The following is a 17665-nucleotide window of genomic DNA, read 5'->3' as shown; positions in this document are numbered from 1 at the left end:
AAGTGAAATAGCAGAATATTATTTAAGTATATAAACTAGTTTAATTGTCTACAGGATGCAAGAAGGCATAACTTCAGTGAAAGAGGAGTGAAAATTCACAATCAGAAGTCATACTGAGATGAACAACCAGAATAGATGAAATGACAGCAAGCTGAGATAAGCGTGACTTGGGTGCGATAACGAAAAACACACAAAAAACTAAAATTTCAACCCTTTCATGGTTCACAGCCTTGTGTGGCGAAGGGGCTATGTAACTCAATGAAGCTATGAGCCACGCCCCACGCAGGGACACCCAAAAGCGATGGATCAAAGTGGAGAGTGCTGATAAAACACGGTCTACTGGAGGAGGAAAGGCAACCTGCTTCGGTATTCTATCCAGAGGAGCCTGGCAGGCCATACAGTTCATGGGGTCGAAAAAAGTCAAACAGGACTGAGCAACTAAACGACAACAACAAAGCAACATCTAAAACTGCTCACCATACAAAAACCAGAGAGCTTATCAGGGTGGGACTGGACCTCTAGCATGTAAATAACATAGCAAGTGGCTGAGAGTGTTAGCTACTTGTTTTGGTCTTGCATTTGTATTTTTCAGTCATTAAGAATGACTGCCATAGACAGTGTTTTTGTACATTCTTACCTTACGTTGTATGGATCCCATTCTCACCGATTTCACATCCACAGACTGGTAAGTCAGCCACAAGCCTGTATTGATATGCTGTATATAACATACTGAGTCTCCATATTTTATTTCAGAGGTTCCCATGCCATCAACTTCTTTTCTCACTCCTACATCCAATTTTTCCTGAGAGAGGAAAAAAAAAAAGATAAGCAAAGGCTTTTAAAAAATATGGGTTTAATATCAAAAGAACTTTGCCTTGTTGTAAATCATGTCCCTTGAAAAATGTAGCCCTCTGAAATGATAATGGTCAAATGTTCTATTGTAGCAGTTAAATCTCTAATGGAAACTGAGTAGGAGATTGCAAGGATAAATAACATACTCCTGAATTATTCATACGGGGAGAAAATTATTTCGGCCATAACACAAAATTTTATATTGCTTCATGGCAAACTCCAAACTGGAGACCTTAAAATCAGTAATTTAGGTTTCATATTCTTTCTAGATTATTATTTTTATGATTGATGACTAAGAGTAAAGGTTGGGGGGGGATAGAAAATTCAATTTTGAGCCTAATCTCTGCCACTTAGTACCTCTGAAGTCTTAGGATAACTTAATTAAACCTTTTAAGCCTCTGTTTTCTCATCTGTAAATAAAGCTAACAAGAGAACCTCCCCCACAGTATCAGAAAAAAATGAGATAATGAATGCAACACTTTCAGCACAGAATCTGCGATAAATAAACACTTTAATAAACTTTCAGGATTTTGACCATGAATCTGTTATTTATAATGGTAATGATTAATTTTGTTTTAATGAGGGTGTTAGGAATAATGATGATTTCTTTCAAACACTAATCAAGGGTATAATTCAGTTTCAATATGGTTTTTGGACTACAGAACTCCCTATGCTAGGAAGAAACAATCAATCCTCTGATACCAACTAAATATTTCCTTTCAATCCTTATTTATTTTAATGCTTCTTCCTTCAATTTTCCCTTCCATGTTTCATTCTGGTCTTCAAAAACTCATTATATCTTGAAGTTCTGTATAATTCTTAAAATAACAAGAAAAAAATCTAATACTCTTTTGGTTACAATATCTTCTTTTGTGGTTCCTTATTGTCCTTGTTCTAATTTTCTTGTTAAATTTACTTTTTGTCTATCTCTTTGGCTGTTACAGCATTGTTTGAAATCAGTACTAGTTATATAAATGTTTCTGAAAATTAGGTTGGAGTCAATTTTATGTCTGTTAAACCACCAAAAGGAACAATTCAAGTAAAACAGAAATTTTGATTTCTTATGGCATTATTGCTGCTGCTGCTGCTGCTGCTGCTGCTAAGTCTCTTCAGTCGTGTCCGACTCTGTGCAACCCCATAGACAGCAGCCCACCAGGCTCCCCCATCCCTGGGATTCTCCAGGCAAGAACACTGGAGGGGGTTTATTACACCACACTAATAATTAAGAACTCCAAAAAAATAAGGACACTCCGTCAACAATTGAAAATTAAAACTTAAATGAGTTTCGATTCTTAATGCAAAAAGGGTCAAGGTCATATAAGAAAGTGAATGCAATTATAAGTTAAGTTGATTTAACCATTATGCAAATAACCTGAAACACTATTCTAAGAATAAGCAATAAAACAGATAATAAACCATTCCAATTTCATTCTATCAAACCAGATAAACTACAAGTCTACTTAAACCAACCCTCTAAATAGAAAAATTAAATTCTAGGGAAAATATATAACAATGCAATTATCTCCTCAAAATAAAACAAGGAGCTTCTAACATGCTTTTTGTATTTCCTTTATCCCAGGAAATTGGCTTGTAGTCTATTTACAGGTTTGAGGATTGGGCTTTGAAAAAGTGCAGCTGTTAAGTGCAAAGGTAAGCTGTGCTTGCTTTTTACTGAAGTACTTCACATCACTCTCTGGATTAGACCTTTTAATTCCAAAACTTCATGATGACCATGTTTTTGTAATTATTCTGATGCTCAAGTCAAGTAAGAATTACTAAAGTGACATTAGAGGAAAAAACAAAACAAAACAAAAAAACACCTGATTATTTGCTGTTTAAAAGAACAAAAGCCAGTCATGTCCTTTCCTTCTTTTATTTCCTATCATTTTCTGTAGCTCAAGTTTAGGAGACATTCAGGTAAAAATAATCTCTATGATCTGACCGATCACCACGTTAAGAACATGGCAGCTGGTAAAAGCATCTAATAGAAAACTAGTCTGTCTTACCAGAAATAAAGTGTCCAAGTTAGGTGAGAAGTCAGATTCCTAAAACCCTGTATTAGCTAACCTATATCTAAATTAGCGATCTTTAGTTTTAGCATTACCTTGATATATTTTATAAATCATCTATATTTAGTTTTCTTTTCAGTTATTCTGGCTTTGGGAAATGATTGTAGTTTAGTTAGGCTAATCATCCCATAGACAACAGTTAGAAAATTGGAAAAAAATATTTTTTAGAATCTGTTGTTGGGCATTTCAGAGACCAAAAGCAGAAGTGAACAGCAGACTTCTCTCTAAAGACAAACAGTACCCAAGTGATTGGTAAGATGTAGCCTTTGCCTAGGGGCATGCCCTGTGCAATTTGCTTGGAGCTCAAGTAGAAGAAAAGCTGCTGCCTTATTTGATACTTAAGGTATCAAAGGACACAGTTTCGGGCTCACAAGCAGACAAAAAAATTAGACGAGCTAAATCCTGGATGAGAAAAGTAGCCACAAAATCTGTTTATGCAATCTGCCAATTCTTGTTAACCACTATACTAGGCACACCCAGGGGAGGCCTAGTAAATAGCAGCAGCTAGACTCCAAAATAACTGAGCACAAACAGTACGGGCAACAGCCTACTGCCAAAGAAAGAAGAAACTGGAGCTTCAGTTCAGCAAGATTCACTGCCTGAAAAAACCAGTCACTCCTCAGAAAAAATAAAATAACCCCAATCCCAGCATTCAAATAATCCTACTCATGAATGCTTGGAAAATCTAATTTCCGAATGAATATTCATATGGTTCCAGAAGTTTAAAAGATCAGCCTGAAAAATAAAAAGTGATGTTTTGGCATTGGGTATGTCAATCTGGCTCGTGACCAAGTCACAGCTATGTCTGAGCAACTGTTCTCCTTAAATTATATATACTGGACATAATATTGGAGATTAGACTCATTAGCAGATTTAAACTAGTCCTAATAGCATTATGTTTTAATTATATGGACCAGGTAGTTCAAAGAGATTCTTCTAGCATTAACTGAAATTTTCCTTAAATGTCCCCAAATTATTCTGTCAAGTGGCTGAGAGAAAGAAGACAAGGGCCTACATCCTTAGATGATGGAGTATTTTGGTACAAGCCAGTTCTCCTTAAGACAAATAGTGGCTAAAGTTATGAGAGTTAAAAGGTCAAAACTTAATTTATTTGCTTCTATACAGGGGCACATTTTGGCAAAGAATAGCTGGTCACTGTGAAATATGAGTCTAACAATACTACAGGTTAAGAGAAATGGCTGGGACGGACAGGCCAGGTCAAGCTTAGCCCATCCAGGACAGAATTGCAAAAAAACACACAGCTGACTTTAGTCCTGATGTTCAGAAGCTTCATGAGGAAAAACTCCAGTGGGTGGGTTTGCGGAGAGAAGGGCTTTAAAACTTTTCCTGTATTGGGAGATGTCAGCAGCTTGTAGAAGGCCCTCTATTGTCTCTTCACTAACCTTAAACCAGGTACACCCATGCTCTACTCATTTTTGGCCCTAGCTAACCTTTCAAATCTTTTCATCACACAACAGTTTGCAACTTGTGGGTTCTTTCCCTAAATTAAAGAAGCAGAAATGAATAAGTAATTAACAGATGACCAGATCACTTCCCTAACATCCCCTTCAGAAATCTCACAAATAAACTGTGTGAACAAGAAAAAGAAAGTGAAGTTGCTCAGTCATGTCCAACTCTTTGCAACCCCATGGACTGTAGCCTACCAGGCTCCTCCATCCATGGGATTTTCCAGGCAAGAATACTGGAGTGGGGCACCATTTCCTTCTCCAGAAATCTCACAAATAAACTGTGTGAACAAGGCAGTATATAAAGAAAGATCACGAGAAGCCGATGAGCCTGCACACTGTGGGGGATGGCCATGACTCTGACCCCCCATCTCAATGATTCACTAGATTACTTCCTTCAGTTCAGTTCAGTCGCTCAGTCGTGTCCAACTCTTTGCGACCCCATGAATCGCAGCACGCCAGGCCCCCCTGTCCGTCACCAACTCCCGGAGTTCACGCAAACTCACGTCCATCAAGTTGGTGATGCCATCCAGCCATCTCATCTTCTGTCATCCCCTTCTCCTCCTGCCCCCAATCCCTCCCAGCATCAGAGTCTTTTCCAAGGAGTCAACTCTTCGCATGAGGTGGCCAAAGTACTGGAGTTTCAGCTTTAGCATCATTCCTTCCAAAGAAATCCCAAGGCTGATCTCCTTCAGAATGGACTGGTTGGATCTCCTTGCAGTCCAAGGGACTCTCAAGAGTCTTCTCCAACACCACAGTTCAAAAGCATCCATTCTTCGGCGCTCAGCCTTCTGCACAGTCCAACTCTCACATCCATACATGACCACAGGAAAAACCATAGCCTTGACTAGACAAACCTTTGTTGGCAAAGTAATGTCTCTGCTTTTAAATATGCTACCTCGGTTGGTCATAACTTTCCTTCCAAGGAGTAAGCGTCTTTTAATTTCATAGCTGCAGTCACCATCTGCAGTGATTTTGGAGCCCCCCAAAATAACGTCAGCCACTGTTTCCCCATCTATTTCCCATGAAGTGATGGGACCAGATGCCATGATCTGAAGTTTTCTGAATGTTGAGCTTTAAGCCAATTTTTTCACTCTCTACTTTCACTTTCATCAAGAGGCTTTTTAGTTCCTCTTCACTTCCTGCCATAAGTGTGATGTCATCTGCATATCGGAGGTTATTGATATTTCTCCCGGCAATCTTGATTCCAGCTTGTGCTTCTTCCAGCCCAGTGTTTCTCATGAGGTACTCTGCATATAAGTTAAATAAACAAGGTGACAATATACAGCCTTGACGTACTCCTTTTCCTATTTGGAACCAGTCTGTTGTTCCATGTCCAGTTCTAACGGTTGCTTCCTGACCTGCATATAGGTTTCTCAAGAGGCAGGTCAGGTGGTCTGGTATTCCCATCTCTTTCAGAATTTTCCACAGTTTATTGTGATCCATATAGTCAAAGGCTTTGGCATAGTCAATAAAGCAGAAAGAGATATTTTTCTGGAACTCTCTTGCTTTTTCCATGATCCAGAGGATGTTGGCAATTTGGTCTCTGGTTCCTCTGCCTTTTCTAAATACAGCTTGAACAACTGGAAGTTCACAGTTCATATATTGCTGAAGCCTGGCTTGGAGAATTTTGAGCATTACTTTACTAGCGTGTGAGATGAGTGCAATTGTGCGGTAGTTTGAGCACTCTTTGGCATTGCCTTTCTTTGAGATTGGAATGAAAACTGACCTTTTCCAGTCCTGTGGCCACTGCTGAGTTTTCCAAATTTGCTAGCATATTGAGTGCAGCACTTTCACAGCATCATCATTCAGGATTTGAAATAGCTCAACTGGAATTCCATCACCTCCACTAGCTTTGTTCGTAGTGATGCTTTCTAACACCCACTTGACTTCACATTCCAGGATGTCTGGTTCTAGGTGAGTAATCACACCATCATGATTATCTGGGTCGTGAAGATCTTTTTTGTACAGTTCTGTGTATTCCTGCCACCTCTTCTTAATATCTTCTGCTTCTGTTAGGTGCATACTATTTCTGTCCTTTATTGAGCCCATCTTTGCATGAAATGTTCCCTTGGTATCTCTAATTTTCTTGAAGAGGTCTCTAGTCTTTCCCATTCTGTTGTTTTCCTCTATTTCTTTGCATTGATCGCTGAGGAAGGCTTTCTTCCTGGTGTCCCTTTAAAAGCTCTCACTGCCATGCAGAATCTTCAGAGGTGGTTTTGGGGGTTGCTGAGTCCTCCATCTCCCCAGACAGCTAGTTATTCTGATTCAAGGCAACCTTTCTCTGTATCAACGTTTGTGACTATTGATTTTGTGAGCAGCAAGCAGCAGACCTGATTCAATAACAGAGGGTCTTTGAGGAGCTTCCATGGGGACAGTGAAACAAGGATACAGAGCCTTAGGAGAAGCCCTCTAAAATCTTGTACTATATTTCTCTCCCCTGGAGTGTGGACAGAACCAATGAACATGATGGGGAATCACTTCTGTGATTAGATTGTGTTACACCACGAAGGCGAAAAGACTCAGCAGACGTAGTCAGGGTCTCTATTAAAGTGACCTGGAGCAAATAAAACGGGAGGCTTCCCAGGCTGAGTCACACTTAATCGGGTGCGGTTTTTAAAAGAGGATTTAGGCTTTCTTTAAGCACAGAGGCTACAGTGAGTCCCATGGATTCCATTCTGCTTACAATCTTCCTCTTCAGGACATTTGCACTACAGACTCCTTGGCCAGCTTTCCAATCTCAGAAAGCAAGTCCATATAAAACATCCCTTCATATATATGTCTCTCATTCTGGCACTCTCTCTCTGGTTAAACTCTGACTGATATGCTACTACTAAGTCAGTTCAGTTGTGTCCGACTCTGTGCGACCCCATAGATGGCAGCCCACCAGGCTCCCCCGTCCCTGGGATTCTCCAGGCAAGAGTACTGGAGTGGGTTGCCATTTTCTTCTCCTCTGACTGATATACCTCATCTTTTTTTTTTTTTTTTTCATTTTTCTGTTGTTGTTGTCTTTTCTTACTTCATTTTTAAGGGCGTTGTTTTCTTTCTAATTTTACAAGCAAAATCTGTTCATTGCAGACAACTACAAATACCTAAAGGTATCAAAAATTAATGATCACCTATAGTCCTCATCTCTCCCAGACATAACCATCATTAACATCTTGTTGCATTTCTTTCCAGCATCTCCATTTTTAAACTTGAAGTATAACTGGCCTACATTATGTTAGCTCCAGGTATACAACACAGCGATTCAATCATAATGCTATACATTACAAAATCATCACCATGATGTCGAATTACCATGTGTATTATCTAAGATACTGCTGCTGCTGCTGCTGCTGATACTACAATATTATTAATTATATTCCCCATGCTGAACATTTCATTCCTATGACTCATTGATTTGTAACTGGAAGTTTGTACCTTTTAGTCTCTCTCCCTTCTGGGAACCAATAGTGTTCTCTGTATCTATGAGTCTGTTCTGTTATGCTTGTTCATTGGCATTGTTTTTTAAATTCTGCATACATATATATATATAAATATATAAGTGAAATCGTACAGTATTTGTCTTTCTCTGACTCAGCAGCATACCCTCTATGTCCATCTATATTGTTGTAAATGGAGAGATTTCTTCTTTCAGACGAGTAACATTTCATCATATATATTTGTATGTATACCATATCTTCTTTATCCATTCACCTATCGATCGGCACTAATCAATCTTAATGTAAATAATGCTGCAATGGACACAAAAATGCATATATCCTTTCAAATTAGTGAAACACCTCATCTTAACCACAGATGGTTTCACCAAGCTCACTGTCAGGCTTAATGTTCTTTTTTTTAAATTTTTTTTAAATTTTATTTTATTTTTAAACTTTACAATATTGTATTGGTTTTTCCAAATACGAAATGAATCCACCACAGGTATACATGTGTTCCCCATCCTGAACCCTCCTCCCTCCTCCCTCCCCATACCATCCCTCTGGGTCATCCCAGTGCACTAGCCCCAAGCATCCAGTATTGTGCATCGAACCTGGACTGGCAACTCGTTTCATACATGATATTATACATGTTTCAATGCCATTCTCCCAAATCTTCCCACCCTCTCCCTCTCCAACAGAGTCCATAAGAGTGTTCTATACATCAGTGTGTCTTTTGCTGTCTCGTACACAGGGTTATTGTTACCATCTTTCTAAATTCCATATATATGTGTTAGTATACTGTATTGGTGTTTTTCTTTCTGGCTTACTTCACTCTGTATAATAGGCTCCATTTTCATCCACCTCATTAGAACTGATTCAAATGTATTCTTTTTAATGGCTGAGTAATACTCCATTGTGTATATGTACCATAGCTTTCACTGCCTTCTGATCCAGCAATCCCACTGCTGGGCATACACACTGAGGAAACCAGAAGGGAAATAGACACGTGTACCCCAATGTTCATCACAGCACTGTTTATAATAGCCAGGACATGGAAGCAATCTAGATGTCCATCAGCAGATGAATGGATAAGAAAGCTATGGTACATATACACAATGGAGTATTAATGCTCTTTAAAATTACCATAAAAACTAGAACAGAATTTCTCTTATCTTCTGTAAAAACATAGTGGGCATTACTTTCTATTATGCTATCAAAACCCTTTGAGAAACACCACTTGAATGCAAGAATTTATTCTGAATTTAATCCTGATTAAAAGCAAAAATCCATCTGCATTGATAAACAGCATATAACTATTTTGATAATAAAAAAGCCCAAGTTATCCATTTTGATTTTAATTTTTAGATATTTAATCAGTCACTAAGCAACCATAATATACAGGTGATCACAGATGAGCAACATTTTTTTTTATCTGCTGCTGCTGCTGCTGCTGCTAAGTCATTTCAGTCGTGTCTGACTCTGTGCGACCCCATGGACTGCAGCCTACCAGGCTTCTCCGTCCATGGGATTCTCCAGGCAAGAACACTGGAGTGGGTTGCCATTTCCGTCTCCAATGCATGAAAGTGGAAAGTGAAAGAAGTCACTCAGTCATGTCCGACTCTTAGTGATCCCATGGACTGCAGCCTACCAGGCTCCTCCATCCATGGGATTTTCCGGGCAACAGTACTGGAGTGGGGTGCCATTGCCTTCTCCCTTTTATCTGCTACTCATTACTAAATCACAAGTTTTATCATTAAAGGGGGCTTTAGATTTACTATTAATACTTAGGTTCAGAGTCTAGATCTGCCACTTAACTAATCTAAGCCTAAATATAGTCATCTACATAAGGAAGATTAAAAACAGTATCTAAGCTTTATAGGTTTGAACTAGGATTAAATATGGAGAAGGCAATGGCCACCCACTCCAGTACTCTTGCCTGGAGAATCCCATGGACGGAGGAGCCTGGTAGGCTGCAGTCCATGGGGTCGCTAAGAGTCGGGCACAACTGAGCGACGACACTTTCACTTTTCACTTTCATGCACTGGAGAAGGAAATGGCAACCCACTCCAGTGTTCTTGTCTGGAGAATCCCAGGGACAGAGGAGCCTAGTGGGCTGCCTTCTATGGGGTCGCACAGAGTCAGACACAACTGAAGCGACTTAGCAGCAGCAGCAAGATTAAATAAGAAAACACATAAAAAGGACTTAGCACATTACTTGGCACATTATAAACTGTTAGCTTGACTCTTATTTTTATTGTGTGGGTCTATACATTTTAAAGCATCTTAAACATTTTTTGAGCCAAGAATAAAAATCTCAAATAAAAACATGCTAAAACTATGTCCTAAAAATATTTTGTTCTATTTTTACAATTTGCTCCATAATCCTTGTAATCTCATTGGAAGTCTTATTTGAGGTTGGTATTCCATCATTTCAATAGCCAAAGGTTTCTATTCATGGTTCATGAAAGGAAAAAGACTGGATAAAATCACCCACAGAGGAATATTTCAGTGGTATTTTAAGCTAAAAAAAAAAAATGACATCTTGGGGGCAGTGTAATACAGGGTAATTGTCAACCTACCTTATGATAAAAACTGACATTTCAATACACTAATGTAACGGTTTAAAATTCTAGGAGTAGAGAAAATGAAGAAAAGGTCTATGAAAACCTGCATGAATCAAACTGAATTTTTCATGATATAAAATGCTTTCTTTAAAAAAAAGACCAAGGATTTCACAATATATATGTGCATCAAAACATCACATTGTAAATCTTATTTTCACACATTATTAAATGTCAGTTATATCTCCCTAAAGCTGAGGGGGGAAAAGGGACAACATCAGTGATATAAATTGTCTTTCACTTTATTGTGTTTATTCTGAATATATCCAATCATCAACAATTGTTGATTATTCTGCAAATCCTGAATATGAGAATGGCTAGTGAGTATTCACATTAGTACAAAGATATCCCAATGACAATTTTAAAAATCGCTGCTTATATTAAATAGCAGAACAGGTTTTTAAAGCTGTTCTCAAAATTTTAAGTAAGAATGATCTTGAAGTGAAGTGAAGTGAAAGTCGCTCAGTCATGTCGAACTCTTTGGGACCCCACGGACTATACAGTCCATGGAATTCTCCAGGCCAGTATACTGGAGTGGGTAGGCTTTCCCTTCTCCAGGGGATGTTCCCAACCTAGGGATCGAACCCAGGTCTCCCACATTGCAAGTGGATTCTGAGCCACAAGGGAAGTCCAAGAATACTGGAGTGGGTAGCCTATCCCTTCTCCAGCAGATCTTCCTGACCCAGGAATTGAACTGGGGTCTCCTACATCACAGGTGGATTCTTTACCAACTGAGTTATGAGGGAAGCTCAGAATGATCTTAATGTTTTCTTAAAAAAAAAAACATATATATATATGTTTTAAGAATATACTTTCAAAGCAGTTTCACACAATCATAGGTAAGGGAACGCTAATGTAAAATAAGGGTCCTTAAGAGGTGATTTTCACTTCAGAGTTTCTAAAACCATACCCTTTATTCTAAGAAAAAGTTGGCATTTTCAACTGTTCTAAAAAAGGTTTAATTTTTCACCAGTAATAAAAATTTGGCTTACAACATAGTGACTGTGTCAACCAATAGTCATTTATTAATTGTATACTCAAAGTACACCAAGAATCAAAGAAATATCTTACACACATATCTTTGCCTTCCAGAAATATAAGTACTCATTATTTTCATTGGATATAGTATAGCAAAAATACGTAAAAAATATAGCAAGCATTTTCAGCTTGTCAGTGGCATTAAGGGAAAACAAGAATGAGATACACCTTTAAGAAAACGTGATTATTTATTCAAAGGCCAGGGACCATGACCAAGTATGATGCTTAACAAAAGGATGAAAGAAATCCTTTGCCTATATCATCTTCTCTAAAACGTTAACAGTATAAAAACAGTATTTTATTTTAAAAACATATTATATCATCTATAACTATGAACTGTACTTTTACTCTATTTTAGTTAGTTCTAAGTTCAATGCTTTTTTATCATGCAGCTGCACCTTTCATCATGAATAATTTTTAATTTTAATAATTAGGCTTATTAGTATAAATATATATATATATATATTTTTTTTTTTTTTTGAGTCGGACAGGACTGAGCGGCTTCACTTTCACTTTTCACTTTCATGCATTGGAGAAGGAAATGGCAACCCAATCCAGTGTTCTTGCCTGGAGAATCCTGGGGACGGTGGAGCTTGGTGGGCTGCTGTCTATGGGGTCGCACAGAGTCAGACATGACTGAAGCGACAGCAGCAGCAGTATAAAAATATGTATATAGTTGTTAAAGACTGAAATACATACACTCAATAGTTGTTTCTGAGTGATGGATAGTACACAATTTTAATTTACCCCTCCCATATTTTTGCATTATTTCTTTTTAAAATCTTCTATAATGATTACACATTATATATAATAGAACAAAGTAATTTTAAAAATAACAGACTTACTGTCTTGACTTCATAGAAAACACTTTATTACCTTATCTGTCAGTGATTTTAAAATGAAAATTCTGTGATTTTAAAAATAAGATTTCCCCAAAAAATTAAAAATAGAGTTTCCATGTGCTCAATTGCTTCAGACACAACCCATTCTTTGAGACCCTATGGACTATAGCCTGCCAGGCTACTCTGTCCATGGGATTCTCCAGGCAAGAATACTGGAGTGGGTTGCTGTGCCCTCCTCTAAGGGATCTTCCCGACCCAGGGATTGAACCCGCATCTCCTGCATTGCAGATGGATTCTTTACTGCTGAGCCACCAGGGAAGCCCCCAGAGTTATCATAGCATCCAGCAATCCCACTTCTGGGTATTTATCCAGAAAAACTCTAATTCAAAAAGATACAGGGACTCCTATTTTCATAGCAACACTGTTCACAATAGCCAAGATATGGAAACTACCCAAATGTCCTGCAACAGTTGAATGGACAAAGAAGATGTGGTACGCACACACACACACACACACACAATGGAATACTACTCAGCCATAAAAACAATGAATGCCATTTGCAGCAACATGGATGGCCCTAGAGATTATCATACTAAGAGAAGTAAGTCAGAAAGAGAAAGTCAAATACCATATGATATTACTTACATGTGGAATCTAAAATATGATACAAATGAACTTATTTATGGGACAGAAACAGACTCACAGACACAGAGACAAACTTATAGTTGCCAAGGGGGAGGGGTGGGGGAGGGATGAAATGGTAGTTTGGGATTAGCAAGTGCAAACTATTAAATATAGGATGGACAAACAATAAAGTCCTACTGTGTAGCGCAAGGAACTTCATTCCATAAATCATAATGGAAAAGAATATTAAAACTAATGTATATGACATGAGCAACTGAATCATTTTGCTGTACAGCACAATATAACACTAAGTCAACTATACTTCAATACAATAAATTAAAAAATAAAATGTTTTCCTTGATTTCACCTGTTTTCATGACTCTCAACCATGTTATATACAAATTGATAGTGTGTTATTAGCAACCTGTGTATTAGAGTGGTTCCATGAATGTGGGCTCCATACAGGAGGCCCATTTTAGAGAAATCAAACAGTTCATTGGGTTTTCCAGGTGGTGCTAGGGGTAAAGAACCCACATGCCAGTGCAGGAGACTTAAGAGACCTCAGTATGATCCCTGGATTGGGAAGATCCCCTGGAGGAGGACTTAGAAACTAACTCCAGTATTCTTGCCTGGAGAATCCCATGGACAGAGGAGCCTCGAAGGCTACAGTCCACGGGGTTGCAGAGAGTCAAACATGACTGAAGCAACTTAGCACACACATATGCATGCCAACAGTTCATTAAAAGGCAATATTGAAATTCCAGTTCCCTGTGCTTTCAATGTCAGCTATGACAGTATAAAATCACCAAAAGCCAGAAACAGAACCTCTGAGCAGAGACCATAGAAGAATCTGGTCAGTAAAAATTCTTCATATGTAAATTATAACACTGACAGAACAAAAGCAGAGATATTTATGGGGAAATGTTTCAAAAGCTATTGCCTTGTGCGAAAACTGTTTTGAGATTTTAAAAATATTCATGGCTTTTGAGTCAGTATTTCTGCTTCGAGGTCTCCCCATGAAGAAAGAAATTTAAAATGTGCACAAAACTTATGTCCAAGTATGTCAATACAATGGTTGAATTTTTTAACTGATTTTTTTTGTTACAGAGGAAAAATGGCTATCATAACAGTCAAAACAACCAGAGATTTTTTTTAAGTTAAATAAAAATGTTCCCCTTGCACTCATATTCTCATATATCTTCCCTTTTGATCGGTTTTTTAGGTTTATTTTTTATATTTTATTGAAGTAGAGTTGATTTACAATGTTGTACTAATTCTCACTGTACAGCAAAATGATACAGTTTCACATATATGCACATTTTTTTCTCAAATTCTTTTCCATTATGGTTTATCACAGGATATTAAATATAGTTCCCTGTTGTACAGTAAGACCTTGTTGTTTATCCATTCTCTACATAATAGTTTGCATTTGCTAATCTCAACCTCCCAATCCTTTCTTCTCTCTCCTGCCTCCTCCATTTTGATCTTTCTAAAGCAGTCAAAATTAAAAGATTAGTACAGATTTTTCACATCTAACATATTGTCATATACAAACACACACACTGGGGTCTTTTTCTTCAGTTAAAAAAAAAGTAAGATTTTAAAATTGCTTTATAATTTGCTTTTTTTCACTCAACAATATTATGATGGATATCTTTCCAAATCAACATATTCTCATGGCTAATGCCACTAAGTTACCAACTCTATTAATATTTGTTAAACATTTGAGTCTTTACCAGGTTTTTTTTTCCCCCATGGCAAGGAATGATAAAGGTAATGTGCACAGTTTTATTTTATTTCTATAAGAAAACCCCTCTCATTTAAAATGCACTTATATAGAATGTTGCTAGATCAATGGAGGCATGTATGCAAGACATTTTTAATGTTAATATATGTGTCTGTTTCGTATTTGCATTTCCACTGGAATAACCCAGCCCCTGCTTTGCTCAGTTCAGTTCAGTTCAGTCGCTCAGTCATGTCCAACTCTTTGCAACTCCATGGACTGCATGCAGTACACCAGGACTCCATCTCCATCACCAACTCCCGGAGTTTACTCAAACTCATGTCCATTGAGGCAGTGATGCCATCCAACCATCTCATCCTCTGTTGTCCCCTTCTTCTCCTGCCTTCAATCTTTCCAAGCATCAGGGTCTTTCAAATGAGTCAGCTCTTCACATCAGGTGGCCAAAGTATTGGAGTTTCAGCTTCAACATCAGTCCTTCCAATGAACACCCAGGACTGATGTCCTTTAGGATGGACTGGTTGGATCTCCACGCAGTCCAAGGGACTCTCCAAGAGTCTTCTCCAACACCACAGTTCAAAAGCATCAATTGTTCGGTGCTCAGCTTTCTTATAGTTCAAATCTCATATCCATACATGACCACTGGAAAAACCATAGCTTTGACTAGACAGACCTTTGTTGACAAAGTAATGTCTCTGCTTTTGAATATGTTATCTAGGTTGGTCATAACTTTCCTGCCAAGGAATAAGCGTCTTTTAATTTCATGGCTGCAGTCACCATCTGCAGTGATTTTGGAGCCTAAAAAAGCTAGAGGCATTCATTTACCTCCTGGAGAAGTAGGACTGTTATAGTAGAAAGAATGAAAAGAGAAAGATTGTGGAGGTATTCAGCTTTCTATAGTAAAATAGGATTTCTGAAGACTATAGGAATGTGATTGTTACAGAAATAATGAAAAGAGAAAAATGAATTTCAGATTTCTCCAGCAGTAACAGGAACTGAGGAGACCACAATTAGACAATAGTGTCAGGCAGCTGCCTGGGAGCCTGTAGAGCGGGTAGGAGAGTGCTTTACTACATGAGGTCCTGGGGAACTCTGACAGCCTTGGGGGTGAATGAGTGACTAGCCAGTCCAGGGTTCCAGACCTGGAGATCAGGCCTGGTTATTGAAACCCACCCTGGGTAGTGGTTTGGAGCAGATAACCTCATGTTTACCCAGATAACCCAGATAACCTCATGTTTACCAGCTCTTCTATACACCCAGCTAAGTGACTATCCGTAGAAGGTGGGCAAGTGACTCATCTCTCCTGCCTTTAGTTTTTCCATCTGTAAAATGGGGATCCTGTTTCTCAGTGAGATCACTTATGGAAAACACTCAGATCAAATTGTAGACTTACCGAGAATCACAGAATGGTAGCAATTATCATTTTTAAAAGGTGAAGGATTTAGGGAAGAAGGGGTCCCTGCTTCCCAGTGCCCTCAACAAGATTTAGGAAGGCATGGACTATCAGCATCTTCCCTACCCCTAGTTGAGATCAAGTGAGCCCTCATACGTTCTGGGTGAATAAATGTCCACTTCCCTTCTTTTAGACTTCCCTTTCTTCCACTACCTTAGTTCAGTAAATTTTATTACAGTTGAATGTTTGGCTTTTTACTCAGAAATATCTTGTTACTCGATTTTGAAATTTTTAGAAAATATTATTTGACTTATCTCTGTTTTACTGGAAGTAATCAGAGCACCCTTTACTTTTTGTCTTTCGCCTCCAGTTTTTGTTAGATATATATTTACCTTTTAAATCCCATGTCTTGAAAAAATTTCTAATATTATTTCAATGTGATATGCCTGTTCATATTTTTCCCCTTCTCTGGGATTTTATTTCAGAAGATATATTTTGCTGGGATGTCATGCATTTCTTTGCACTTTTCCAATTTTCTGCCATCTTTTTTTCTTGAAAAGGGCTTTCACCATCAGATAACTGATCATCTTTGGCAGGTTGAATTTTTTGTCTTTCTGGACTGAGGGATTATCAGTGGACAAACTAGTAAATTCCCAAGTCTTGAGGAAGAAGCCCACTGGCACCAAGTCTGTTCACAATGTGATCAACTGCACACTCCAACTACAGAGACAAGGAGCAACTAACTGCCCATCTGAAGTCCACCCAAGCTCTCCCCACTTCAGAGCTCCCCCGTGAGTCCCAATAACAACTACAAATGCTGATCCTGTCTCAGATTATCCACTGGAACTGACCAGCCTTGTCTGTTTCCACCAGAATGAATAGGGACCTACACTGGCTGTCGTTCCTGGAAAACTTGGGAGAACTCATCAAATCAGAAGCATCATCCACCATTCTGTGTCTTCCAAAGGAAGAGAACTAACAGCACGGCATTAGGGATGTAAACTCAGGCTACCAGCTTTTCAGAGTTACTTCTGGTCTTGTTCAAACATACCTTTATCTGTAACACGGGCATATGCACCTCTGGGACAAAGCTAACCAGTAATTCAATACCGTTTCTAACACAATGACCAAATTTCACAATAATCATTAAATTAAGGACAGAAATATACAGTTATCTTAAAAAGGCACGCAACAGACACTTGGCATGTGTCAAGTGAACAAGTGATTTTCAGCTATTCCTGAGACACGTGACTATTCAGGATATGTGCTGTTTTGCTGAGGCATGGTTAGCAATCCACTGCATGCTGGGATTGGTGAGCTGGGAATCTCTTAAGAACCCATCTGCCAATGCAGGAGATGTAAGAGACCCAGATAAGAGACACAGGTTTGATCCCTGGGTTGAGAAGATCCCTTGAAGCAGGAAATGGCAATCCACTCCATTATTCTTGCCTGGAGATTTCCATAGACAAAGGAGCCTGGTGGACTACAGTCTATGGGGCCACAAAAAGTCAGACATGACTCAGCTTCAGTCTATGGGGCCACAAAAAGTCAGACACAACTCAGCTACAGTCTATAGGACTACAAAGAGTCAGAC

At 38.5% G+C, this 17665-nt stretch overlaps 1 protein-coding gene across 1 annotated transcript in view; it reads right to left on the bottom strand.

Moving 5' to 3' along the window:
• The window catches only part of RYR2 (ryanodine receptor 2), an 830352-nt gene that overhangs the window by 421655 nt on the left and 391032 nt on the right, over positions 1-17665 (bottom strand). The window contains exon 13 of the mRNA XM_027531123.1: positions 638-802. Coding sequence (XP_027386924.1) covers positions 638-802 — 165 coding nt within the window. The remainder of the gene's footprint in view (positions 1-637; positions 803-17665) is intronic.

This window comes from Bos indicus x Bos taurus, chromosome 28, assembly GCF_003369695.1.
Source record: "Bos indicus x Bos taurus breed Angus x Brahman F1 hybrid chromosome 28, Bos_hybrid_MaternalHap_v2.0, whole genome shotgun sequence".
In the NCBI taxonomy this organism is placed as follows: Eukaryota; Metazoa; Chordata; class Mammalia; order Artiodactyla; family Bovidae; genus Bos; species Bos indicus x Bos taurus.
The sequence above is the reverse complement of the archived record's forward strand: the minus strand, read 5'-3'. Positions and strand labels throughout refer to the sequence as shown.